Genomic DNA, 27,196 nt, shown 5'->3' with positions numbered 1-27,196 from the left:
TTTGCCTGAATATACTGTTTACTTTTTCCATCAGGAAATTACAATCATCTTCAGATGAGGAAAAAAATAAATAAATGATATAAATTATTTTAAATTTAACTACAGCTTGTATTTGTTGTTTTTCTTGCTGTATTGCTGTAGCCTGCACTCCCCATTTCAGATATCACTTTAATCTATCTTATTACAACCTTGCTCATTGTTGGACAAATGGAATTTTAATTTGAATGAAAACTGGCATTTTCCATCTATTTTCATTGCCAATTAGAAGATCATCTTTTGTGTTAAATGGAGCTTAAATGTAAACAATACATAGAATATGAGTAAACGCAAAGAATGTCGATACCAGCAGAGGACAGCAGACAACGGTACGGTACCTCCAGGAATTATAAAGCACTTACTGGTTGAGGAAGGCAAAGAGGTATCTCATCACTATAAGGACCGACCTGGGCAAAGTAAGGAGGAGTTTGCGGATGTGAAGAGCCCTCTCATAGAGATTGTCTATTCCTGTAAACAGAAGAGAGTACTTTAAATTCCCTTTCATATTATCGTCTAAAATAACATTTAGTCATTTTACTTGATTTGACTCTTGACCCAACATGTCCCTGGACAGTATCTTCTCATTTTGTGTTATTAGAAAAATAATACCTGAAAGTCTTCCCTCCTCTCATTAAAATCACACAATATGCAAGTAGTGTCTTTAATTGTAAGAAGTGGCAAATCTCCCAAACCCTGTGTCATTTGCTGAGCTAGACAGCTCATGAAACCAAAATATCAGAACATAAATAACCTGAGGGAACATGCTTGCCATCAGTTTTGAATACAGATTCATTCTCATTGAATTCACTCATTTGAATATGGATATCAGATACAATATTCTTATCTGTGAGCTTGTCTAATTAGTTTTCTTAATGAACTGTCTGGCTATAACTCTATTAATGTTAAGTAGACAAAGTAAGAGAAAGGTCTTAAGTTGTTTGGGGTGTAGACAACAAACAAAAAGATCCCATGTACCTTCCTGACTGATTCTATAGCAATCCACCAAAATTCTTCTGAAGCAGGCAAAACAAAGTCAGCTTAATAAAAGCATCAGTTCTTAATGTTTTGTAACAAGGATGCACTATTTTCTATGCTGGTCAGAAAGATTATGTGATGCAAGTGGGGTACTGATGGGCTAAAAGAAATTATTTTTCAGAACAAGTAATCTGTAAAGTTTTTACTCAATGTGTCTTCTACATAAATGCCACTGTTAGAAACAACCTAAATTTTCAGTAATGCTCCTTCTGTTAACCAAGAAAGAATGCTACAGTTAACAACGCCTAGGGAAAATCATAGTAGACTAGATGAGGAATACTGTCCAGTGGCATTGACATGTATATTCAAAAATTTGGAAATGAGAAACAGGAGCTGATGCCAATAGCTAAAAAAGCATTTGAATCAAAAAAGTTATATTTAATAGTAGACATTAAAATAAATATATAAAAATGTGCTAACTGTACTCAGAGTTCTTGGTGTTTATTCATGCTCTCTGGTATGGCTATTTCTCCCAATCAGCATTTATTTGTAGATGCAAAGTGCGTGTTGACTTATGTTTCTTAGAAGACCTACTGGTGTCTAGTAATTAGTATTTTGGTACCAAGAACGAAGCATAAGAAGAGTATCAGCTGTGAGACTTCTGTCTACCACACAGTAGCGCTGCACTTCATTAGGAAATGCCACTGTAGGAAACTAAGGGGCAAAAGCTGTTCCTACATCTGTGCTTATGGGAGATCCCACTGGCTCAGCACCACTAATGTGCTGGGGAACAGAAGATTTTGGGATGGGGTGAAACAGTTTCTTGCGAGTCTCTGCAGAAGCAGACCAGTCCACCATTGCTGGTATAAAGGAAATCCATTTGGATTGTGGTGTTCAGCACAGAAATAGCAAAGAGGAGCACTTGCAGGAGCAAAAAACCTATAACGCCGTGGGTGAACACTGGAATACCGACCCTGGTGAGCTACCACTGACTGCATCAAAACTCATGGGGAAAAAGACTGCTGTCAAGTTGTGTAATTTATAACCTAGTGAGTCACACTGAATCAAAGCTCTAGCTGAAAATCACTTCAAGCCATTACATTTCCTCAAGTGGAATACAGGACTTTAAATTTATTTTTATGTTTCTGTTAAACTTGAACTATATAAATCAAAAAGAAATATTTCTGGTTACTGGTTAAGGACAGGAGTCCTTGGCAGGGACCTGCTATGCCTGGGAGCTGTTTGCACGTATAGGGTCCGCAGAGCAATTGAAATTCTCCTCTCTCTCGTTAGAGGGCATACCACATCTCAGACATGCTAATGCTATGCAGCTTCACTTCTGCACTGGAGTGCCATGTTACTCTTCTGCACTGCTCATGGTCACTGTTTTTAGCACGAGGCCTTTCTCCACCTGCCTAAACTCAGCAGCTCTCAGTGGAAGGAGCCCGACCATATCTTCACTTCCCATTCCTCCAGCAGAAGCAGCAGTTGTTACTCCTAGCGGTGCCTTGTGGTCTCCGACTCACCCAGCCTTCCCCCTGTCTGTGAATCTTTGTAGGTTTTGGTGGTTCTGAGCCTGCGTGTATGTGGATTTTCTATGGAATGGGGCTCAGGTAGGAAGGTGCATCAGTTACTTCTTTCAACACTCCTGCCTCAGCAGCATGTCTGCACAGTGACGTGGTTCATCTTCTCCCGAGCCTTTCCACCCTGTGTACTGGAAATGGGAAGCTGGAGAGAAGTTGTGACACAGATCTGCCTTCTGCATCAAAACCTCCGCAGGCTGATTCCTTGTGCTGCAGCCCTGCCTCTTCCAACCACTTCTGGAGACCTGCCCTGACCCAGGTTCAGTTATTACTGAATCCAGACCAGCACTGGACTGAGAAATGCACTGGCCTGACTCCCAGGTGGGTCTGGCGGCTCGTTCCAGCAGTGTGCTGCCCGCCTGGGTGTGATAGCTTTGTCAGAACTAATAAATGAAAACCAGCGTGGGACGCAGTCTCAAACACTGGCAGGCAGGTACCGCACAGAAGCCGTCACACTCTCTAAAAGAGAGTCTCTGCTTTGTGCCAACTGCAACTCTTCAAGCAGCTCCCAGACATGGATGACAGGATGTGTGAGTCAGGAACTGGTCCCTGTAGACACCATGGACCAGCAGAGGAGGCACAGAGAATTTAGATGTGTGTCCACGTGTTGAGCTCTCCCAGCTGCCCTAGTAGGGGCATTACTGCTACTAGCAGGTCACCTCCACGCCGAAGCTGTTACAAGCTGCAGATGCGAGAACGAGGTGTGTGTATTGCCGATACCTTCCTGGTAACCCAGTCCTAGTTTCTGTGAAAGCCCCTTTATTGAAAACCCAAACCTCTGCCAAGTGGTAAGTTTGTGTGCTTTCCGCACCATTTCAAAAGGCTTGTTTATCTTTCTTAGCACTGACTCTGTTTAAAGGAGATACGAAATAACATAATGTATTTGCATGCTGCTTTTAAACGAGGAGCCAAATTTAATAGTTGCTTGTGTGCATGCAGTGCATGAGTATTTGGATATGTGGGAAAGAAGGAATGAATACAGAGAGCTCTTTCTGCATCCAGGCAGAAAGAATTTGCAGCTCTGCTGTTTCCCATGAAGAGGAAAGAGAAAGCATTGCTTTGCCTACACTTGGCTGCATGGCCAAAGAGGAGCCCAAGACGAAATGGCCATCCAGGCTACAAACTGGTTGCTGCAAGGAACCACTGGCAGTCCCAGCACTGAGGTGTATTGCCACTGTGTCCTCCTAGTACCAAAGTGTACGTAACACTGTGTCTTCCCTCTCACAGTGCTTCTGTTAGAGGCCCTCTGTATTACTCTGATTTTCAAGAACTGCAATTAATCCTACCTCAGCACACAGAAGGGTATCTCCCACTTTTCAGCTAAGAAAACTGAAGTACTGATATTACAGGACTTGTCCAAATAATGCTATAGTTGCCAAAAGAAATAGAAATCAGGGAAGTTGAAAACTGATTCATTACTCCAATGATATGATTTGATTCCCATTCTCAAACACAAGCAAGGGGATAAGCCTCTGGCAAGGCCAAAGACAGAACTATTGTGTTTTCTCTAACTATGGCAGGGAAGGGAGATCTGTGTGAAGGACACACGAATACCAACCTCAAATCAAGACTACCACCGGTTAAAAATAAAAAATAGAGACAATTATTTATTTTCTAGTTCCCATGTCTCAGAGCAGAGCAAATTTTTTGGAGCTCTTGTCTGACACGCCTACATCCAGACCTGTCTCAGCCATGAGGGTCAAATCCACAACCAGGAGAATGAATCCAGCTTACTCATGTCACTGCATAAATGAAAAAAATATCAGCTATCTGCCTCTTTATCAGCCACAGGCTAAGGTCCGCTTCCCAGCAGCATGAGACAAGCATAAATCCTAGCTACTCAACCCTCCTGTAAAAGTTGTGATTTTCAACCTCCAGGAAAGATGCAACACTGGAACCCGTTTTGGAGAGGTGGTGCCACCTTTGCTTTCTACAGAGTTACATTGAGTCAATGAATGTGCGCTTTTCTCTTGCTTGAGAAATAACATATTTTAACCACCTGACTGATGATGAGTTGACTCATGATGAGGTTTTTGCCGAGGTAGACACTGTAACGTGAAACAGATTAGAAGTGAACAATCTGCCTCTGAAGAGTAAAGGAAGCTTAAGAGGGAAGAAAACATAATTACTAACAGAAGTCCCTAAATGCAAATAAAACAAGACCAACTTATAAATGAAGACAGGGATACATTCATCCTAAATAACGTTAAGAAAATGTAAGTCAAATTGAAGTTTAATTAAGCAATAATCATGAAGTAGTGGAGCATGTAAAAGGCAATAAATATTCAAACATATATTAATTCAGTGCTTTGGTGATGGAAAACAAAAGACTTCTGCAAGACAGCAATTGCAGTTGCTCCCAAATACTCTGGGCCAGCTGGACAGCTACAAGCCTTTATCATCCAGTTTAGCTGAAGATGCTACAAGTGCACTGGCCATGGTCGTGGTCCTACATATGGCCCCTCCTGCACTGGTGGTGAAACAGTTATTCAACAAAGAGAAGATCCAGCCTGGGAGCAGTCAGAGCTCAAAAAACACATACACAGATTCTGATTTGTGCTTGTTTAACCATCCTCTGTTGATATCCTTCCTGGGCCAATCTCAGTCGTAACAAAAGAAATGCAAACATTTTGCAAAGGGAAGATACTATTGATCAGAACACGTGGAAGGAGAAAACTGGTCTCAGCAAGGCATGAACTGTGCTAACCTAATAGCCAGTACTGTGCAAGCTAAGCATATTTCACAGGCAAGGGTGGTATAAAGGAGGAAGAAGAAAGCAAACAATGGTAATGTAAGATCTCTCTCTCCTTTAGGATCACTGATTTGAAGGATAAAATCCAATGTGGTGTTGCTGTGTGGGGGTGACTCACTCCTTCGACTTGGAGTGGCACCTACTAGTAACAGAATGAGTGCCTAATGCTTTCTTTACACACACATTGAACATCAAATGGGAATGAGTTACACTTGCAGATGCAATTTTTATGGTCAATTTGTAGCTGACAGGTAATCTACGAGAATATGAATTAGTGCTGAATTTAGCAATTTGTGCCTCTTTCCACTTTGGTAGATGAGTCCAATACAACTCAGAGATACGTATATATTAACTCAGCAATGCCATGTACAGCTGTTTCATATCTATTTATGAGGGCATTGCAGGAGGACAAACACAATGGTATCCACCGTCACTTCGGGAAAGAAACAGTTGTCCTGTTGTAGAAACTTTTTCAGGAAGAGCTGACAACTCATAATACAGTTTTTATCTTTTAAAGTAATAGTCTGGAAAAGCAGTAAAATCAATTTCTTACATAATATTTATGTCTGGAGGAAAATGCACACTGCTGGCTGCAAGGGATCAAAATGATGAACATTAGAAGGAAGAAATATGTAAATTTTCATCCACCCTGGCATCTTAGTATATCAAAATTAAGGCAAGGGAGATGAAACCAAGAAGAATTTTAATGACCCAAGCAGAAGCTAAACAGTCTGGGCAGCTGAGGTGAGTCCACGGCCACAATTGCGCAGGTATGTATATATAAAAATAAACTATAATGAACACGTATAAGAACTCACACCAGGAGAGGAACTGCAGTCCTCAAGCAGTGAAGGTGAGCTATGGCAAGCGTTCAGCACAGCTTCAGTACCCTCTGCCTACCTGCAACTCCTGTTACAAATATTCTGCGTATGTTTGTCCCAACCTGTTTCTACAACGGGGCGGAAAAGATGCACAGCACAACTCTCTTCCCTTCCCCACCACCCCATTTTACCTGCTGGATTGCTGAGTGCTGCTCTGAGCAATAGTGGCCAATACTTTTGCTGGGAACGTAGACTTATGACCCATAATGAAATGGATTCTTTATGTTCTGTCCTACCTTTCATGCTTGCTCTGGAGAAGTCAGAATTTGGACCCAATTTTAGCTAAAACAGTTCATAAACCCCAACAGAGTAACACTGTTCTCATGAGTCTAATTAAAACAAATTGTCCTAAAAGTCAGTCATTTTGCACTGCTTCCAATGTGTTTCCAAAAGGGAAAGCATTAAATCACAATGCTCTATTTCATTGAAAATATATGCATAAATGTAAAGGAATTCCTCAGTGGCTGTACTGAGGAAAGGTTCATTTTGCAGCTGTAACCTCAATTATGCTTGACATCCATAACTAAGTATTTCAGTTTCAAGAGGTTTTTCACTGGCAACATTTCATTTCCATATAAAATGCGTGACATTCTGCCCTCTTAAAGTTTTACATGATGATTAACTTTATTCATTTGTTTTTTTTCCATCCCTCTTTTTATAACAATGTCTGCCACCAATTAATAAAAACACATTGGTATTTATCTAAAAAAAAAACATTTGAAAACAACTTAATGTTTACTCTTTTTCTCACTGTTCATCAGAAAGTGAATGCAGTAAGCATTAAGAGTACTTAAATCCTCTTAAATAAAAATGTGAATGCTTTCTGGTCTTAACACACTCAGTTGTGACCTAAAGAAGTTGTGGTAACCTCTGTTCTGACGAGGGAAATGGAGTCTCTCCTTGCTCCCACAAAAATGAAGACACTTAGTAGGCAAGGGAACTGTTTGGTGTACGAGGGCCGTGTGAGCACAGAAAAAGGAACTAACACAACTATGACAGGTTCAAAGTCTGTAGTGGGAGAAAAAATCTTGCCTCGACTGTCTTCCTTTTTGCAAGATATATGAAGTGTTAGGGTTGAAAGAGAGCAATGGAAAGAGTCTTTGAAAAGACAGGCAGTTTCTAATATTATGTGCCACACAGGTTCTATTTAAATTGAACGGTGACAGGTAGTATATTCTGAAATGCTTGCTTTTTTTTTTTTTTTTTACAAATAAAAAGCATCTTATTGCCTGGAAGTAGCGGACCACTTAACGAAGCACACAGACTAGGTACACAGCTGTAAAAACAGTCCACCCCAGGCTGCTCTCAGATAATCAGAAGATGCAGACACACAGCTCACTATTCTCAGTGTGTGACTCTGGGGCTGGCTGTGGATACAAGGTACAAGAGCTGTTTCTTTCTCTGATCACACCACATTCAAAACTCCCACTGTGACAACACAAAGTAAAACCACCCCAATATGTTCAAAACAAAAATCCCCTTTGTCCAGCCGAATTCCAGATTTATGTCTTCTCCCTCCTCTGAAGGGAGGCACTGACATGTTGTTTCGGAGTGCCCCTAAAGATAACCTCATGGAAACCAAACCAAACAACACAATCCTGCTCTCTCTTATGTAGATATCTGTCTTCCTCCAAAACTTGTCAGAAACATATCGGGGACTCATTGCGAACATTATCACAAACAAAATTTCTTTCCTCTGTAAGAGCAACAGTACAAGTCAAATCCAGCAGAACTACTCAGTCACTACACCTTGTTTTGACAAGCTGTTACAGAGCTGATAATCCAGTCTTAGGAGAGCCTCAGAGAACGGGCAGCCTAAACCAGAATCAGATGGCGACACCTCTTCCCCTGTAATGGTCCATTTGAGAGGGCCACGAGGATGCTCAGAGGGCTGGAGCACCTCTCCTATGGGGACAGGCTGAGGGAGCTGGGGTTGTTCAGCCTGGAGAAGAGAAGGCTTCAGGGAGACCTTACAGCGGCCTTCCAGTGCTTGAAGGGGGCCTGCAGGACAGCTGGGGAGGGACTCTGTGTCAGGGGGTGTAGTGATAGGACAAGGAGTAATGGCTTTAAAGTAAAAAAGGGGAGATTTAGATTAGATATTCAGAAGACAGTCTTTACTGTGAGGGTGATGAGGCACTGGCACAGGCTGCCCAGAGCAGCTGTGGGTGCCCCATCCCTGGAGGTGCTCAAGGCCAGGCTGGATGGGGCTTTGGGCAACCTGGTCTGCTGGGAGGTGTCCCTGCCCATGGCAGGGGGTTGGAGCTGGGTGGGCTTTAAGGGCCCTTCCAACCCAACCTGTTCTATGATGATTCTATGAACACAGTGGAGTGCAACTCCACTGACTATATTGCCTGTAACAACACATATAGTATCGCCACATATAAGAATCACCATCTCAATTTTCTTATTGCTTAGTCAAAATAATGGAGTCATAAAGAGATCCAAAGGGTAGAGTCTGATAGCAGAAATTTTGAAAAGAAAATCTTGTACAAATGTTAATGATGAAAGTGATTAATCTTTTGAACAGCTTATCTAAGAATGCGGTAGATTTCCTGTCAACTGAAGCCATTAAATCAATACATTTTACCAGCAGACATGCTTTAATTCATCCAAAAGTTATGGAAATCAGCACAGAATTATTAGGTAAAGTTCCATCACCCCTGTCGTGCAGAAAATCACTCAGTCAAAACGATCCCACTTTAGATTTCAATTTCTATGACTCACAGACATTTTCTGGGCTGTGACATTACGGTTAGCTAAAACTGAGCTCAGGCAGTACCAAGATTATCCTTTCCAAAACGAGGGTGCCTGTCTCAGCATCCTCCTTAGTGTGGTATCAGACTGTTAAACTGTAGTGTTAAGGTCCTTCAGGACTCTTCACAACCACTGAGACTGTGAATAGTAACAGCTACAGAAAATCACGCTGGTCTGTTGGACAAAAACCATAACATTGCACACAGAACTGATCCCAGCAATCCACACACTTGTAACCTCCAGGCTGAATTACTGCAATCCTCCCTATCTGGGAAGGAAACCGCACGTGCGGGGTTCCCCCTGGCATGGAGCAGAAAAGCCCATATACTCACCAGCCCAGGACACTGGGAACACATAAGTCTGCTGTCCTGACTGCTGGGCTGTCTCCTTTGCCAAAATAGCACAGTTCGGAGAGCCTGCCCTGATTAGTATTCCAAAAGGACTGGCCCTTGTTACCTGTGAAACTGCCCATTGGCTCCATTTGGCTGAAATAAGCTATTTACAAAGGAAGAGTTCAGAGGAGGAAATTCTTCCACAAAGCTAGGACCTCTGACTACTTCTGATGGACCCGCAGGGAACAGTAAGCCTACTGATGGTTGGTTTGGCCTCACACCTCCTGAACATCTGCAGGGATCTGTGAACTGGAAAAGGTTTTGTGCATGCCAGAGCAATTCAGCCATCCACTGAGAACTTCCTAAATTACTACAACCTTTCAGCGTCCAGCTATGAACGCCAGCAGCACACAGACCCATATGCTGCTCCTCTTGGGCATCCCATTACAACTTGGCAATTCTTGTGTGTTGGAAGGCAGACTGGGCTCTTCTGCAGACAACATTCAGCTGCTTCCTTCTGTTCTTGCACTGAATAGTTTTCCTGCCGGTTGGACCTGGGTTTTTAAGCTAAGCGCAACAAAGGAACCACACAATGCCGAGCGACTAGTTACTTATTCACTAGCACTGACTCCAAGCTGTAGGGCATGAAAACCTTTGTGAAATGTAACATACACTGTTTGCATGGTCATGACTTCATCCCCTTCCGTCTGCCTCAGTGCACAGAGGAAAATAATAATGCGTATAAATTTAACTATCTCCTGTATACCAAAAGGTTTTCTTCCTGCTCTATTAAACAAAGAGTTGCACTGTACATTAATCCCACTGGAAAAAGGGAACAACCACAGCTGCAAGTATGACTAATAACTGACCCAGGCTGTTACAGATGGCAAACAAATTGTCTCAGAAAAATCTGTGAAGATAGCTCTTTTTTCAGGCTGCTATTGTATATATGAAAGTAAAATTCTATTGAGAAGAAATAGAGATTTCTACTTACTGATACAAGAAATAAGATCATTAAATCTTTCCTTAGGAAAGACAGGATTTTCCAGCCCTCGGAAATAGAGCTTCAGTACTCCAGCAACTGAGTTAATGTCGTGGTTACTTTGGTCATCTGCCAAAGGATTTTCACCTTAAAAAGAAAATAAAGTGAATGAAACACATGCAGGAGCATTCTTGCATGCAACATTTTAATAAATGAATGACTTTTTTTTCGATTGTTTTTGTTTTTACTATGTGGGAGGTGACAAGGCAAGCATTCAAGTAAGATTATAAACATTGCTTTAGAAATCCCAGGCTTTTCACTGTAGAAATTACACTGAAAACAGTAGCCTAAATAAAGCTTCCTTTACATTACATAATGTAGTGATCTCTTAAGTCCTGAACTTCCAATCAGGTATTTATGAACATGTTATGATTTACCAGTAGTAAAATAAAAAAGCTGTATGTTCTTAACTGAATAGAGTTTCTCAGACTATTCTTTGGGAGCTTACATAAAACAAACAGATTATCTAACTCTTCGAATTGCAAATTTGTCTTCATTATTTAAAACTAAAGCATTCAGGAATATTTACAACCATTTAGTGAAAACACTTTATGGAAACTGAAAACCTAAGGCCCAAGACTGAACTATGTGTAATTTTAAAGGCTTAATCTTTATTTTGAAACACTTTAAAATGTATGCACTTTCCAGACTAACACTACCTAGGAGAAGCACTGAACAACAAGGCAGATGCAGAAGTTGTAGAGCAGGAGGACATGCCTTCACTTAGCATGTAAAAACAGCTACTTCACCTATCTTGTCAAGGACCAGATCAACTTTAACAAGATATGCAATTAATATTTGGGAGAAAAATACTGGGCATCTTTTTTCATGCTTTTAGTCATAAGATTTATTCCTTGAAGGGTTTTCTCATTAGCAGATGATCTGCAAAAGTTTCTTCTGGAAACTAGTAAGAAAAAAAAAAAAGGTTCCAAAACCCAAGAAAAGAGAATGTAAGATTAGTCAAACAAACAAACAAAAAAACTAAGTAACTAGTGTTGCTTTAATGTAGTTAGGGGATTGGATTGGCAATGCCCTGGACCTTGTCTCCCCTAGCAGAGGAATCCTAGGTTTGCTGTTGCATTTTACATTCATGTGTAAAAAATTATTTTCAATTCCTGGTATCTTTCCCATAATTCCTCCTCTGGGGCTGAAGTTTCCTTGAGGAACGAAAACCGTAGTTAAAAATGGAACAGCTCTTTCACAGCCTGTATTTGCATTGATCCTGTATTTGCACTGATCATGATGTCACTTTGGCAGAGGGACTAGGAACTTGAGCACTCATATTCCAGAAGATCAAGTAACAGCATTCTCAAATTGCATTAAGTAGTCTCTTGAATGTAATTAAAAACATAATCTTTCCTTTTTGAGGATCTTTAAAATAAAATAAAGACTAACTATTCTTTGCAGTTTACCATAACAAAAGACTAATCCAAGAGACACATGAACATCTACACAAAAACAACCCCAAGCTCCTGGGACACAGTGTGGGAAAAACATGTACGTGTCATCATTATACTTCATCTTTAAGCATATGACAGTGCAAAGTTTAAGGTGCAGTACAAAAAGTGAACAAAATTCTTAAACAGACAAGAAAGTAATTAGAAATTAAAACATTTTAAGTGTCAGATATTAAGGTGCTTGAATAAGCAAAAATGCAATTACCTCTCTCAAATGAATTTTTAATATCATTGACTTCCACCTGGGAACCAGACACTCTAAAAATTCCCTGATGCTGAAGACCTGCAGCAAAGACGGGAGACAATGGTGGGAAATTAATCTATTTTAAAAATACTTTTCACTTCTAGTTTTAAAACAAAGCTGTAGCTGTAAACGCATCATGCACAACATACACAACTAAGTTCAGTAATGAAATGACATAACATATTTCATTGCTTACCATACAAATTGATAAATCTGATACAGCTTTCCACAATGAGAGGAATGACTTGTCCTGAATCCTGGAAAAACAAGAGCAGAAAGAGTGTACTGCAGATGTGAAAAAGGAAACCTCCCTACTCTGGAATGAATGTGAAAATGGGTTTTCTTGGTCAATCCAGATGGACATACAGTGCTGCCAAAAAAACACATAAGAAAATATATAATTTCTAACAGAATTCTCATCCCATTTAGGGAGGGAGGGAAAGGAACAGGTGAAGAGAAAAGATTAAGGTTCTTAATGAAAATCATTGAATCAGGAAATTCACAAACTTCATTCTCTAACTCTGCCACTGTATCCGGCTAACACTGTATGTGACATCTAAGCTCATGCATTTATTTTAGATTTTTGAAGCAAAATGAGTTAAAGCAGTGAATTTGCCTTTAGTTTATTATTAACAATAATACTCCATGATGAAGACGATCCTTCTGCATTCATTTAACTTACCCCTTTTTTTCCCTAGGGGAGAAAATCTTACATGGGCCTAATTACACAGGGTCTAATTCCTGGAGGTGCTCTTTTTTTTTTTCTTTTTTTTTTAGCTAAAAGTTACTGACGATAAACAGAAGACAAAGCCTTTCCTGGACCTGCTGGACTATCAGAAAAGTTCTTGGAGATGAGCTACCCAATGACACTGCATGGAGTACTTACTAGCTGTCTCCCTCCTCACCTCCCTCCTGATTTGTGTATCCTAAAATACAGCAGATGATGTCTTAGCACATTATTTCAGGCTGCACTAACTGTGGTAATACACTGCATGGTGAACTGCAGCCACTTTGAGTTAGGAACGTTGATCAGCTGCCCCTTCAGCACAAAGGCATTGGGAAAGGGAGGTCACAGCCTGCTCCTCCCCACCTTCAACTGGCAGAGCTCATGAATCAAAGCTCTTGGTCTCAGCCATGGTAGAGCAGCCAATTTATAGGTACATCTCCAGTTAAACAGAGGTGTTTTAATAAAGGAGAAAAAATGCTAGTGGTGGTAGGGGGAGAGGATGACTACACACCGATTTTCAGTGAACTGTCTTTTTCCTTCAAACTGCTGATTTTCCAGAAGAACCATCATGGTCCTTCAGTTGTGTGTTTCGGCACTTTAAAAAATGGCTATTTTACCCTATGCACATTAATGACTACAAGTCATCAAATATCTATTAGAGATACAAATCATATGATTAAAATTATGCTTGTGTTGGAAAAAAAATACTGTTTCATAAATAATAGGTACCTTCAAACTTCTCATCTTAGAAGCTATAATTTTTCTTTCCAAATGAATTTCAAATATGTAAGCGCTCAGAGAATTGACTAATTCATTTGAAAGTTTAATATAAAACCAGTCTGTATTATAAAATCATGAATTCAAAGGCACTCTGTAACTCAGAATACACATTTCTTCTTGCTAGTCCTTCTAATTTTCATGCTAAATTACACTAGCAGGATGTTTATGAATTAAGCCCAAGTAGATGAAAAGCCAACTGCTAAAAAAAAAAGCGTTTGAAAAATAACACACACTGAAGCAATGAAACAATGTGATTCCTGAGGCAACCTAACTCCTGATTTTCTGTGTACTGCATATTGTTTTACTGGGGTTTACAAAAAACTGTAACAGTAATTATCCTATTTAAGTTGTGGCTTGTTTATCTTTTAGATCAAAACCTAGCAAACACTGGTTAGCCAAGAACCACTAGTATCTTTCTGTTTGAGTAGTGTCATGATTCAGTAAGAGCTGAATAAAAAAACAAACAAACACGGAACAGGTCAGTTGCTAAATGAGGAATACACACTGTCATCTTCACAGACCAATGAGCACTCTGGCCCTCCACAAAAGCAGAGTATTAGCAACATGCCCAACATGCACCCGTATCTCCTGTTAGTACACTGGTTTGTGCGATAAATGTAAAGCCTCTGAAGAGATGGTGTTTGCAGTAAGAAATTACGAGTATATTACTCTCTTACTTGTTTCTTGGGGGAATCTGCTCAGAACCACATACAACTTCGTAGTTAAAGAGATTCCTTTAAATAACATAAACCAAAAACTTTGGATTTGGGATTTAATGGCAAGAAAAAGTTTGAAGTAACAATCTGTGTTGGTGAAATTCAAGAACAGTGATCCTACTGCTACTGTGAATTTAATCTGATGTGTGTAGTCAGCAACTGCATGTTTGGGACTAATTATTGTATCTTACGATGCAAAAACGGAACAAAAAGCAATTTGCTGTGATACTGTATTTCACTAGCTGTAACCCCTTCTTGCACGTCAGAATGACACATCCCTATGAGGAATGACCTGTTCTTTGTGCAGGGATGACTTCCTAGGTTAGCTCCCACACTGCCAAATCTGTGATAAGGCTACCTACTTTTTCCTTTTGAAAGACTACGTAGAACTTTCTCTGCTTGCAAGTAAGCTCTGTCACTCACACTGCCATGTAGTACAGCCCTCTTCAATGTGAGAGAAAACGACAAGGTAGCATTTCTCCAAATTTCCTCTGTTCTTCCCTAATCCAGGGGCTTTTTGCTGTGGATTTTTTTTTCTTACTTTCTCCCTTGAGCAAGAAACCATTCATGATATTAATCTCTGGCCCCATGTGATGATTTCCTGGAAGTCTTTGCACAACACATCACCACCAGCATAATAATAATAATAGTTTTTCCACATAGTTGTATTGAGGCTGGCTGAAAGCTCAGTTCAAAGACAGCTAAACTGCTACGGTGCCACTGAGCACAGAATTTGGTCTGCAACATATTTGCTGCTAACTAAGCTGTGCAGAAAGAAAAAAAAAAGACACATATAACATTCAAATTCAGTTCACAGAGCTTGCAGTCAGGAATTCCATTCATTGCACTTATAAATGTATTGCTACGTATTTTTTGAAGCTTGCTTTCTTTTATCTTTGTCAGCCGGTGTCCAAAACCACTAACTGACTGTGATGGGGAGGTGTTTGTTAATGAATAAGGGAATATCCATCATTTAAGACTACAATCACTCCACAGTTACGCCACGGTTCAGTTTTGCCTGCTGTACTCGTAATATCATTTCTTAATGCAAACTTCCCCCTTCAGCTTAGTGAAAGAACTAATTTTGAGCCAGGCGTGAATGAAACCCGAGAGTGAGGCAGAGATGGTTCTCTTTTCACCAGAACTATACCTGATGTCTTGTGTGAGAGTTCCTTCGGCCTCGGCTAGACGCATTATTAGAAATAAAAGTATGAGAAAGAAGAAGATAGTAAATACAGCAAAGATATAAGATCCATAATAGTGGTGATCACAATTTCACGCAATATAATAAATTCCTAAAGTCAAAGGAAATCAAAAGCTGGATATCAAACCCAGGCTAATACTGCTTTTTCACAGACTTTGAATATTGAATGTAACTGAAATGGCAAGCCAGAAACTGTGCCAAGTTGTGGGGTACACCGCTATTTCCCCTATCTTCTAAATGATGCTGTTTCCTAATAAAACCAGGCTGCCAATCCTATCCCTACTTGATTAACAGAACTGTAGGAAGACTATTGTGAGAAATGAATCCTCCTCTTTCCCTCTGACTTCAGGAAGTATTATATTGATCAACTGGGAAAGAAAAGAGCCCCAGGACAGACTTAAACATAATGATCTGCCTCAGCTCACGTGAGGCCGTGACCATTATAGTAGGAAGTGTTGAGATCAGCCACTCCAGTGGCTGGTGCCAGTACCTTGATGAATGACTCCAAATCACCATTAAACAACTTAGCACTATACTGTGATCGGGGTCTGGGCTTCCTGTGTTTCTGGGGCTTAGGGGGAAGATTTGGAGGCCTAAGGGAAGGGAATATGATTACTGAGCAAGTAGAATTAAGTCATACAATAAAACGAAATGTCTGTAAAGTCACGGCAAAACAACAGAGCATTGTAAAGGGAGAAATAAACACATTACTTATCAAGCAAAGACTTTCCATCAAATTTAACTGTAACACAATGATTAAAGAGTGAAGAACTCCCCCATTAAAAATGCATTACTTATGGATAAATGCTGACATTCTTTATGAATACCCGTTTCACAGTTTTACCATACACATTTATTCCAAACAATGCACAACTGGAATGGCCATTTCTTGTCACTGTCATGCATGAAACGTGCAGCCAACACTGGAATTCACGCTGCCAGCTGCGGCAGAACATGGGGCACTTGAAGCACCTCAAGCAGAAAAGTTGCTACCTGCCGGAGCAGCTTCAAATTCAGATTGAAACTGCTCAGCACGCTCCCAAGATGCTTCAAAACCAATCTCTGCATTTTCAACTTGAGCCAGCAACAGTACACAGCTTTAACCTTCCACATACAACCATCAGCATCTTTACACAGGGAAAGAAACACTTTGCAAATTAGCTAAAGGAATTAAAAGGATGTTATCAACGTAGAACAAATAAACAAAACCAGTATAGCAGAAAAATAAAAGAAAGAACACACAAAACTTTGGTATGCAAAACATTCATCTTGCATGTTACATGTTACGCATGTGATGACTATGACTGACAGAGATTACAGGAAATAAATATTCTTCTTTTTTTGTGAGTGTCATGGCACTCCACATGCCAACAGCTTCTCTAGTTCTCCTGCATCAGCAGGCCAATGTTTCTATGGCTTCCTCAGGAATCAGTAAAAAATTACAAGGTTTTGGGGAAACAGTAAGGAGCACTACTTTAAATCATAAAACATAAAGTGGTGGGACTCTGGTCCATTCTTGTACTACCTGCTATTTAATTTAAACTCATCTTTAAGAATGCCCTCTTCCCTTCTACATTTTAACTTTGATCTTGAAGAACATTATCATTTGCATGTCTTACAGACTGGAAACTTAACAACCCTGGGGTAACAGATAGGTCTTACCCAGAGTGGGGAAACTGGTCCCAAGGATCAGATGGGGAGGACCTTCTCCCTCAGAGCTTCTTTTACTAAGTGACCAGGTGTGGGAAGACAGGAGTTAAGAAGGCTTCAAGCTGTTCCTTCACTTTACTAAGGTAAAATCATTGCCTAGATCCATCGTTTTCTTTCTGCTTACAGAACAAGGAATTTAGGATGAGGTGAGCCTGATGAGTCACTTAATTTGGAGTCAGGAAATAACATTTTTTTCATTAGGCATAAGCTTGCTGACTTCCATGTACTGCTGGTAGCATCTGGGGTCAGAGTTTAAGTCTCAAAATTAATGTCAGCAATTGGGAAGAATGCTCCAATTTGTCACCACTTTTCAACGGTGGTCATGTAGGGAAGGAAGGTGAGTAAGTCCAGCTGATGGAGCTGAAATGGACCATGAGTCAGTGGGAAGAGGAAGAAGGGAACTCTGAAGTCTGTAGAGATGTTCCCAGGAATATGGGGGCCAGACAGAAGAAAATATACAAAACCAAGTGGTCTAGCAAATGCAGAGCCAGAACTTGATCCAAACTTTTTAGCTGGAAGGGCAAAACTTCTGTTCTTTTTTTTTTGGTTGTTGTTGTTTTGTTTTGCTTTGCATTGTTTTTAATTCAAGATAAGGGGTGGCAGCAAAGTCATTCCTACCCAGGAAACAAAAAGTAGAAAGAGAAGGCATTGAGCAAGGATGTATTGACTGGAAAGGGCAGGGAAGAGAGAGACCAGGAAGGTTAGTCTGGATGTTCCTGCTCCCAGCAGTACGGGAAAGGTGGTGCCCAGAAGCAGCAATACAGGAAAGCGGCAGCTGCAAACTGACAGTCTGATACCCTCGGGGTTGCAGCGTGCTTGTCTGTGTTTATGTCTGGAAGCAGCCTCACAGGTGTGGCATTATACAACCAAAATGTATGTCCTGAACAAAGCGGGGAGACCTAACACAGTCTCCCTTCTCTTCTGTGAAGGTGTAGACCCATTTAAGTATCAAACACATGGATACTGAGGGAAACAGGTATTTTCTTCTGAACTGTGCATTCTGCTCAATAAAGATATATTTTTTTTCCTAGCACCAAAAATCCACCTGCAATGTCCAAATTCACAAATATTTTCAATGATTTCCCTGCTTCTCCCACCACTGACACTGGCCTAAGCAGCTCACAAGAATGCCGAAATGTTAAAATGCTGAATGTTAAAACACACAGTGCCTGTACACAATTTAAGTAACAACAACAATAATGTTACACATCATTAGGAACTTGCTTTTACGTGTGTGATTTCTGTTTTATTTGCCATTTGTAGCTCTCTAAACCAAGTTAAATAAAAATGTCTTACCTTGTTGTCATGTATTCAGCCCTGTGACCTAGAAAAGTTGAATAAACAGGAAACAAAAATGTGCATGTTTTAGGTACATCTTCAGTTGTTTGTATCTAAATTATGCTTGGTAAATTGCTTTTAACCCTAACGTTCACATTACCAGCAAAAGATAGACAATTATACAACTAATAAGGCAATACCATCTCCACAGCTGCATTTAAAATCCAAACACAATCCATGTTATGGAACAACTTCTAAGAACCCTGCGCACTATAAAGGATCATTTGATACTGTAAATAATTTGAAGCAAAACTCCAAACAATGCCTATTGGTTTTGCGAATGTATTTTTGTTGGCTAAATCAGTATAGAGATAGAGCTGCGCCAATATTAGATTACATTTCCCTTGGTGCCTTGTGCCTAAACCTGTTCAGTGCAGAAAATGCAAAGCTCTGGACATCAGTGGCTTGCTGCTGAAAGACTCCTTTTCATTTGTGTAACTCCAGGAAAAAAATACAGCACTATCACTGGGAAATTATGCAACACAGACATAAGAAGAGTGACAATTGCACAGAATTGTACAGAAGCAAATACTGTACTCCAGAAAGGTTCATGGATAACATTTGCAGAACAACAGACCAGTAAGTCAGGCACGTGCCCCATGTAAATGCATGATAACGAAAAGCAAAATAATCAAATAGTAGGATGGTCACGGTATGGTAAGTTCCCACTGGTCTTGTTTTCCCAAAGGGAGATTGCACCCTATAAATTTACTAGAATTCTTTGAACGTGTCAGTAAAATACTGGGTAAAGGAGAATCAGTGGAATTAACTTCTTCAGAAATTCAAGGTCCTCTGATAAATGTCTTCACAAGAGGCTAATAAGTAACTAAACAGCTATGGATTGAATAGCAAAATATTATCACTGATCAAGAATTAGTGAAGAAAAGGGAAACTGAATGGAATTAAATGGTCTATTTTCATCATGACAAAAGTGTAATGGTCACTTACTCAAGCCTTCCCATCAGAACCACTTATGTAATACATTTACTGAAGTCTTAGGGATATCACAGCAGCTAAGGAGGCAGAAAATTGTGCAAATAGCTAAAATACTTTTTTATCGAGTCCTGACAAAATTGTGAAGCCCTTCAGAAGTGTTTATCAATGCTAGGGAAGAAGACACACAATGGCAAATTGAAGTCAGTATTGACAGGTTCAAATAACAGATATTAGGGAAGGAAGAATTAAATACCTATGCAGCTAGCAGAACTACAGATAAGTATGCTGACTCGGAAAATCACTCTGAGCATCACTTGGACTAGCTCTAACATCCCTGTTCAGTTTGAAAGTGACATAAAAAAAACTTGTAATACTGCAAAAAGAATAAAAATCAGTGATATGCAAAAATAATATTATCTGGCAATCTCCTGGTGCACATGAAATACTGCACAGTACTGAATACCCTCCTCTGAAAATATATTAAGCTCTTGGAAAAAAATCTCTGGCATTGATAAAATGTGCAAAGTTTGTTGGCACTTATTTTACAGTGGTGAAAAAAAGGGATAAAGATGAGTATGTTTAATAATGAATGACATGGAAAGGGAAAATCAGGAACTTCTCCCTGCTCATACAACCAAGGGAAATTCACTGAAACTAAGAATTCCAATAGTAAGTGCTAGTTAAACAAAAGATGTTACAAATCCCAAGTCTGGAGGTTTTAAACACATCTCTGATATTTAATAAATGAGGGTAAAAACTATCTGGGACACAGAGTCAATTTCTTTTACAACGGCTTATTCTCTTCTTGCATTTCTCTTTTCTTGGTTCAATAGATGTGCCTTGGGTCTGAATTAACATGGATATAAGTGTGCTTCCTATGTATAGTATCAATTTTGTTTGAGTATTCCTCATTTACTGTTCCAAATTTGCACATGCATACTCAGCACAGAGCATTTTATCTATCTTCCTTGTGCAGATCATGAAAATGCATCTGCAGTGTCCATGAACAGCAATGGATTGGAGTAACTAGATGATCAGCTGGAACAGAATCCAAATGCTGTCAGTGCTGTGGACACCACACACTTTTGAACAAAAGCAGGAGAGGGTGCCAAAGAAAATTACTGTTCAGACCATCCTCTTCCTCTCCTCGTTCTCGTCTCCCCTCCATCTCCCCCCATTCCCCCTGCATTACTTAATTTGGCACCCTGTGTTATTTGTCAGCTGTCTTGCTGACATGAAAGGTTCCAGAAGAGGCAGTCTGAGTGGAGCAGGGGAGCAGTTAGTTCACTTCCTAAAAAGAAATATTTTCTACACTAGCTACTAGTAATAATGTTTGTAATTTTACTGTGATTCTACCCTTTCAGTTATCCCTATTCAAGGCATGCACAGAATCCAGGTCTTCCTTCCCAGGCATGTGTGCTGTCATGCAAGACATACCTCAATAAAGTGGGGTACCCAAAATTTTTTACCTATAATAATGGTGGCTTTTGCTCCAAATATCAGCTTTGAATGTGCATTTATACATTTGGGATACTATTTCTATGGCGTGATGATAGAATAATAACTATGTTCAAAAACACTGTGGGCAACAGAAATAAACGACTTGGGGTTACAGCTGGCTGGGTCAAAGGGAATGCTCCAAACAAAATGGCCCAAGCATGCCCGAACGGCCCAGAGTCTGACAGCAATTTATCACTTAAGACATCCTGCTGAGCAGTTTTTCTTTGGATTTCCTTTGATACTGCTCTTTCCTTACTTCTTTCCAACATGCATTCCGCAAAGGATCCTACTGCCTTTTATTCTTCTCCCTTCAGTAAATGATCATGTATTTTACTGGGCTTCCAAATAAAAAATATTTACTTTATTTTTCCAAATATATTTTTGTGAGCATTTGGAGGAAAAATTTCCTCATTTTTGACCAACAGAGCTGCACATTTTTTGTGGGAATAAACTTCTCAGCACTTGGAACCAAATCCTACTAAATTAAAACTTCTATGAGAAAGAATATAACATAATTAGCTGTCTGAAAACAGTTAGTATCTTCTACAGTCCAGCCCTGCAAGAAAACACTGCTTATTTCATGCTTAGTCACTCCCTGGACAAGGGCTTTGTTTGGGTCATAGCCACAGAAATGTTAATAGCTGTTTAGGCACCTCCACAACTGGATTTTTGGATCTGGTGTTTTATATTAAAAGCATGAAGATTGTCTGATTAACAACACATTTTTTTGGCAGTAAAAAGAAAATAAATTGACATATCCTGTTACTCTTCAGAGAAAAAGTTTCCTTTCTCGTGTCTGAACTTTGAATTACAGTCTTTAACCTTCAGGAGAGGATTTTTATTCTTTGTGGTGTAATACACTTCCTCTCAAGTCTGTAGCACTCTGTGTGGCATGTGGTATGATTCTCCTTTTCCCTTTGGTCCATAAGGAAGTGCCTGCTGGGAGGGCTGCTAAGAGGTGGGCTGGAACTATGCATAATGCCTGATTCATTACTGTCCCAATTCTGTTTTACTTCCTTTTAATTATGGGAATCTGCTCATTTGGTTTGCATTTTAAGATGTATTTTTTAAAAATTATGGAGTGTGTTCAGGACAATGGATAATTCTCTGTCATCATAATTTGTAAAAATTCAAATAATCGTACATGCAATAACAATAATCAACAGGTACAGAGCTATGCATTAAGTTTTCATTCATTACAATTCACAATGTGAAAATACTTTGTAGAATCCCACATCAATTAAGTCTGTAAGAGTCTCACTACTGAAGTAGGTGAGGAACTACAGTGAAGTCAGGATTTAACCTATTACCTTTCATAAAAGCTTCACTGAGTTGTAAGACTGCAAGAAGGACATTCTTGTCCATGTGTCAGAAATGTTGCACTAGCGTGTCTATTGTTAGCTACGCATCCTGATAATTTTGCATGCTTAAAAAATGTCACTTTCGTCTAACTCTTAAATAAACCCCAAGTCAACAGAAATCATTGGGAAGTAGAAACAGTGCATTTATCACAGCTCTCAAATCACCCTGCGTTGACTGTGTTAGCTCTCCCTTCAGACATGAGATTTTTCATTCAACAGTTCCATCTCCAAATATAGCCATTTGTCTAAGCATATGCACAGTGGAAATAAATATCCGTTGTAGAAATACATTTGATTTAGGGTGTGCAGACTTATCACTGCATCAAAACTATGACTGATTAAAAATCAAATCTATGCTTAGTGGACAATTGAGCTTTAAGCTCTGTCACTTTCTCCAGCATACATCCTGAATTTCAGGTGGTTCATTGTATACTCTGGAATCACTTTTAGGTTTATTGTGCGATATTTACCTTCTCCAAGTGTCCTCTGCAGCAAGTCATGCTTTGCTTGAAGTTTTGTGATGAGATTACTACCTTCCAAATATTCTCTGAATTTCTGTAGAGATGAAGATCAATCTATTATTACGTATGTGACTTAAATTCCAGGAATTTCTGCACAATGTTTACTTCAGGTGTTTGAACTGTTATCACATGAATGAGGAAGCAACCAACATACCATGAAATAGAATTGCTCGGTTTCCTGCTGGTTAGCTCTTCTTTTTGCAATGCTAGGCTTACTCAGATATGTCTCAGAGACCGTGGACTTCACAGACTCTGTTGAGCGACTGTGCTGGAAACATTCTGACACATCGTAGTCTTCAATGGTGACCATATCTTGTATTGTTTGCAAGGTAGCCTCTGTTGTTTTCTTAACCTGGTGTTAAAAAAGCACATCTTAATAAATGGAAAGATAAACATGTACTAGAACAGCTTAGAATGGAAGCTCATTACTTAAATGAATTCTCTGGCACACTTGCCCAAACGGTGTTGTGTAAACATGAAAAATTAAATGTACTAAACCAGGTATCTGTGTAACACAAAAATCACATCATTAGGCTTCACATCTAGTTCTCTGCTTTACCATGATACAATCCATAAACATTGATGTACTGTTGTGTTGACTGTATGTGAGAGAAATGTGATATGATTTTATAATGGTCCCTAATTTGGGGCAACAGGAAATAGAGATGACAGGCTGTGCTGAAGGGTTAACTCTTCAGCATATGGCTGAATCTGCTAGTTTCAACATATATATTAAAGGATCTGGCTAGCAGAATGTGTTCTTCCATGTTAAAAATCCATGCGACTGTGCTGTGGTATGAAGGACAATGATGTCTGGACACAGCTGGAGGAGAGGGTTGGCAAAAGAATATTTTACACCAGTCTCACAGCACTTCCTATGGAGCATAGTCATGATGGAAACCTGGGGATGGATGCCTTGGAACAGAGGATGCAGTGTTTCCACTAGCAGTGGAATAAAAATAACTGGCAAGATTGACAAGGATGTAATTTACCTCCAAGTTCTGCTTTTCAAGACTCTCTTTAGTAGAGTCAACTGAATCATGCACACTTCTACACACACTTCCAGTGCAGGAAAATAACCTTCTTGTGCCTGCCAACATGATTTCTCCCTCTATGTCCTTACACTTACTGGTGAAAAATATCTTTCTTGTTCCTTTTGTCTTTGCTACCTTGAGATGCTTTCTAAATTCAAGTGTTTTTTTTTTTGTTTGTTTTTTTTTTAGAGACTACCATACAAATCTAACAGGCATTACTATTTTGTTCTAGGCATTCAAGACATGACATAGAATGAGAAAAACTCAAATCCCAAAAGCTTATCAAAAAAGCACACACAAACACAAAAACATCCCTGTACTTTAATTTAGGAACAGATACCCATTTAAACTGAGGGCCTTTAACACTGCCTTAAATTGGATAAAAGTTCAATTTATACCCACGGTGGGGCCTCTCTCTACTGCTGGAGCAGAAGAAAGAGAATGGCATTGTATTTCTGTAGTTTACAAAAAATGTATTTTGCTAGGTGAGCTATTCCCATGCCAGGCATTCAGTACTCCTGTTTATAAATAGCTGCAGATGAAAGCATAACAGATTTTGACTCAGCTACCACAAAAGACAGTCCAAATTCCTTTGACCTTCAGAAGTAGCAATTTGGGGACTGGACAGAGGGTGGTCACAGAAGACAGTAAGTGTGCTCAGTGGCTTTCTGCCACAAAACTATACGCTATAACATGCCAAAGAAATATATGCCCTGCAAGTTTTCACTGAAGCACTCGCAAAATATAGAACTTAGTACTATAACCACATGGACAGGTAAAAGATGAAGTTTCCAAACATCTATAAAGCAGGCAAGGATCTACATGCTGTAAAAAGAAGCCAAAGGAAATTCTATACTCTGGACAAGTGAAGCATTCATACACATATCAGTATCTGTAGGTAGTTAAACATACAACACCTGAACCAGCTGAACAAGTAAGGCTTCCAGAAACGTAGACCTTTGAGACACTTGATGTTAATTCCTAAATTGTACTTCTTTTAACATCTCTGGAACTGCCTCCAAATTCAACCCATTTGACCATTTTGTAACAGGCATGAAAAGTGGTAGTTTTATATCTGATGCATATTTAACCTCCTAAGAAAAGGCTAAGTGCAAATTCTGTGGTTTTCCATGTTTATCACATCCACAAAGTTGGCTACCAAAGGAGCCTCTACATACTTCTTTGCCAGTGATCTTCAAAATTAAGTTCTACGCCAGGGTAAATGGGTCTCAAGAAGTAGTGTGAGGTGATGGGCATATGAATATGGGAAAAAAATCAGCCTGTTTCAACTGTTTCAACTCTTTTCAGTTCAATGGTTCTCTAAAACTGGACAGAACAGTTATCAGAAGAACCAAGTGATTTCAATAACTCAAAAGAGCACTAACATCTAACATTTGAGTGTCTGGAAGCAAACGTTTGGTTAAAAGAAAAAAAAAAAGAAGAAAAAAGCACCATCTAAAATACAAGAAATTCTTTAAGAATCAGAACTACTGGATGAAATATGGGGGTAAATAAATACAATCATTAGGAAAAAAAAAGATCAGCTGTTTTTCTCTCTGTTGAAAGTTATTTACACAGTAAATTTATTTTCATATTTTCATATAATTATTCACATGATTGATAAATAAAAGTGTGAAAACAGACTAAAATAATTTTGGAGACAGATGTATAGAAGCATATGAATATACATATGTTTTAGCTGAAACTGAATTACCTCAAACCTCTCCTGAAAAGGACAATGAACAATACATACGTAGCCAACACACGTTGCTGTTTCGTTCTGGTTTGTTAGTATACTTGGCTCAGGCAAACAGCCATGCTTACCACAAGCCAAATCCTGCATTCTTTTACATCCCCTGAAATGTCTCCAACAGAAAAAAAAAAAAGGTATATAAGAAGCTTTTTCAGTCACGGTTCTAACTTAGCATATTTGTCAGTATTTGTTTTTAAAATTAGGACGGCTCATATAGATTGAAGCCATTTTACTGTCGTTTACGTGCTTCTGACAAGGTAAAAAACACTGCATCTTCCTGAAAATGGTGTCCGATGCATAGCTCATGCATACAGAGACCTTACCTCCTCATTTTCAATTTTGAGAGTGGCCAGCCGTGACTGTAGCTGCTGATACCTAAGCATAAGCTCTGCTTGCACAGGTTGCTGGGCAGTGACTTGACAAACCTAATAAAGAATCAGAAAGAGCTGTGAGATACAAAGAAGAAAAAAATTCAGGTCTTTGGTTGCTCTCCTTAACATGAGGTGAATTCCCACCAATGCCATTAAAATGTGATAAAGCAGACAATAAAATGTAACCATCTACATTTAAAGCATTTATATGCCACAAGGTGTGGAACTACACACCCCATTTTAGGACTACAGAGCACAGCCCTGTTTGTATGGCTGCTCTGTGTTGCTTTTCTGTCATACAGAAATGCAAACCCTGGAGTTGCCTTCCTGTAAAGATGTACACAGGTGATTCTGTGTTCTACTTTGCTACTGGCCTTTGGAATACAAGAGCAGGGCACAGCTGGCGAACCCTGTACTCTTGAAATCTCCAGATGATAAAATGGAGAACAAAGGGAAAGGGCTGCATTTCAGTGGGCCCAGCTTGGAGATCTGCAGCTGCTCTCAAATAACAATCACAAGTGCTGTTACAGGAGAGAGAGGTAATGAAAACATAAAGTCACTACTTACATTGGTGCTGGACTGAGCACAGGCTGGCCAGCAAATCTTCTGGATATGTCATAATGGGTAATACAGAATACAATAACACACAACACCTTTTATTTGGGAACTCTGAAGAAGCTCAGAACAGCACTGCAAGTTTTGCAAAAGGTTATTGCTTATCTACTTGATTTTAGGTAGCAATAGCAGCTGTTACCATTCTGTGTCTTTGTTAAAGGGGATAAAATTTCTATCCTGGTATACAGGAAGAGCAATAACCACTGTGGGGATATTTGTCACTATACAGACCTCATCACCCATATGAGACTGGAACTCAAATTTCATTGGCGGACAAAAAGCAGTGGGGTACATTTCCATGAATCTCTGCTTGTCACTTCGTGGCTCCAAGCTGTCAACTGCATTTTCAATGATGTCTAGTCCCTCATGCCTGGAAGTTTCAAGGTTATACTCCGCAGAAAGATATGTTCTTAGGGCTCTGTTCAGACTTGCGTGGTATCCAAGATCACAACACTAGTAACAGAAAAAAGAGAGAAGAAAACCAGTTAAAAGGCAAGAACACCATTCCAATACACAAAATCATAAATTATCACTAAAATTTTATGTCCAGAAATTTTCTGTCTTCAAAGTATTT

At 39.5% G+C, this 27,196-nt stretch overlaps 1 protein-coding gene across 2 annotated transcripts in view; it reads right to left on the bottom strand.

Annotated features, from left to right (window-relative positions):
* Positions 1 to 27,196, bottom strand: part of SRGAP1 (SLIT-ROBO Rho GTPase activating protein 1) — a 150,963-nt gene that overhangs the window by 18,004 nt on the left and 105,763 nt on the right. The window contains exons 7-16 of one of the 2 annotated variants that reach the window (XM_080592081.1): positions 26,854 to 27,075; positions 25,960 to 26,061; positions 23,004 to 23,201; positions 22,799 to 22,883; positions 18,490 to 18,517; positions 15,974 to 16,076; positions 12,253 to 12,313; positions 12,018 to 12,095; positions 10,308 to 10,442; positions 399 to 504 (exon numbers count right to left, since the gene is read on the bottom strand). In XM_080592081.1, coding sequence (XP_080448207.1) covers positions 399 to 504; positions 10,308 to 10,442; positions 12,018 to 12,095; positions 12,253 to 12,313; positions 15,974 to 16,076; positions 18,490 to 18,517; positions 22,799 to 22,883; positions 23,004 to 23,201; positions 25,960 to 26,061; positions 26,854 to 27,075 — 1,118 coding nt within the window. Of the gene's footprint in view, positions 1 to 398; positions 505 to 10,307; positions 10,443 to 12,017; positions 12,096 to 12,252; positions 12,314 to 15,429; positions 15,464 to 15,973; positions 16,077 to 18,489; positions 18,518 to 22,798; positions 22,884 to 23,003; positions 23,202 to 25,959; positions 26,062 to 26,853; positions 27,076 to 27,196 lie in introns of both variants that reach the window. The other variant, XM_080592082.1, reaches the window with a different exon arrangement.

This window comes from Anser brachyrhynchus (assembly GCF_964034855.1).
Source record: "Anser brachyrhynchus genome assembly, chromosome: 1".
NCBI classification, from domain to species: domain Eukaryota; kingdom Metazoa; phylum Chordata; class Aves; order Anseriformes; family Anatidae; genus Anser; species Anser brachyrhynchus.
Note: the sequence above shows the minus strand (reverse complement) of the source record. Positions and strands in the feature narration are given on the sequence as shown.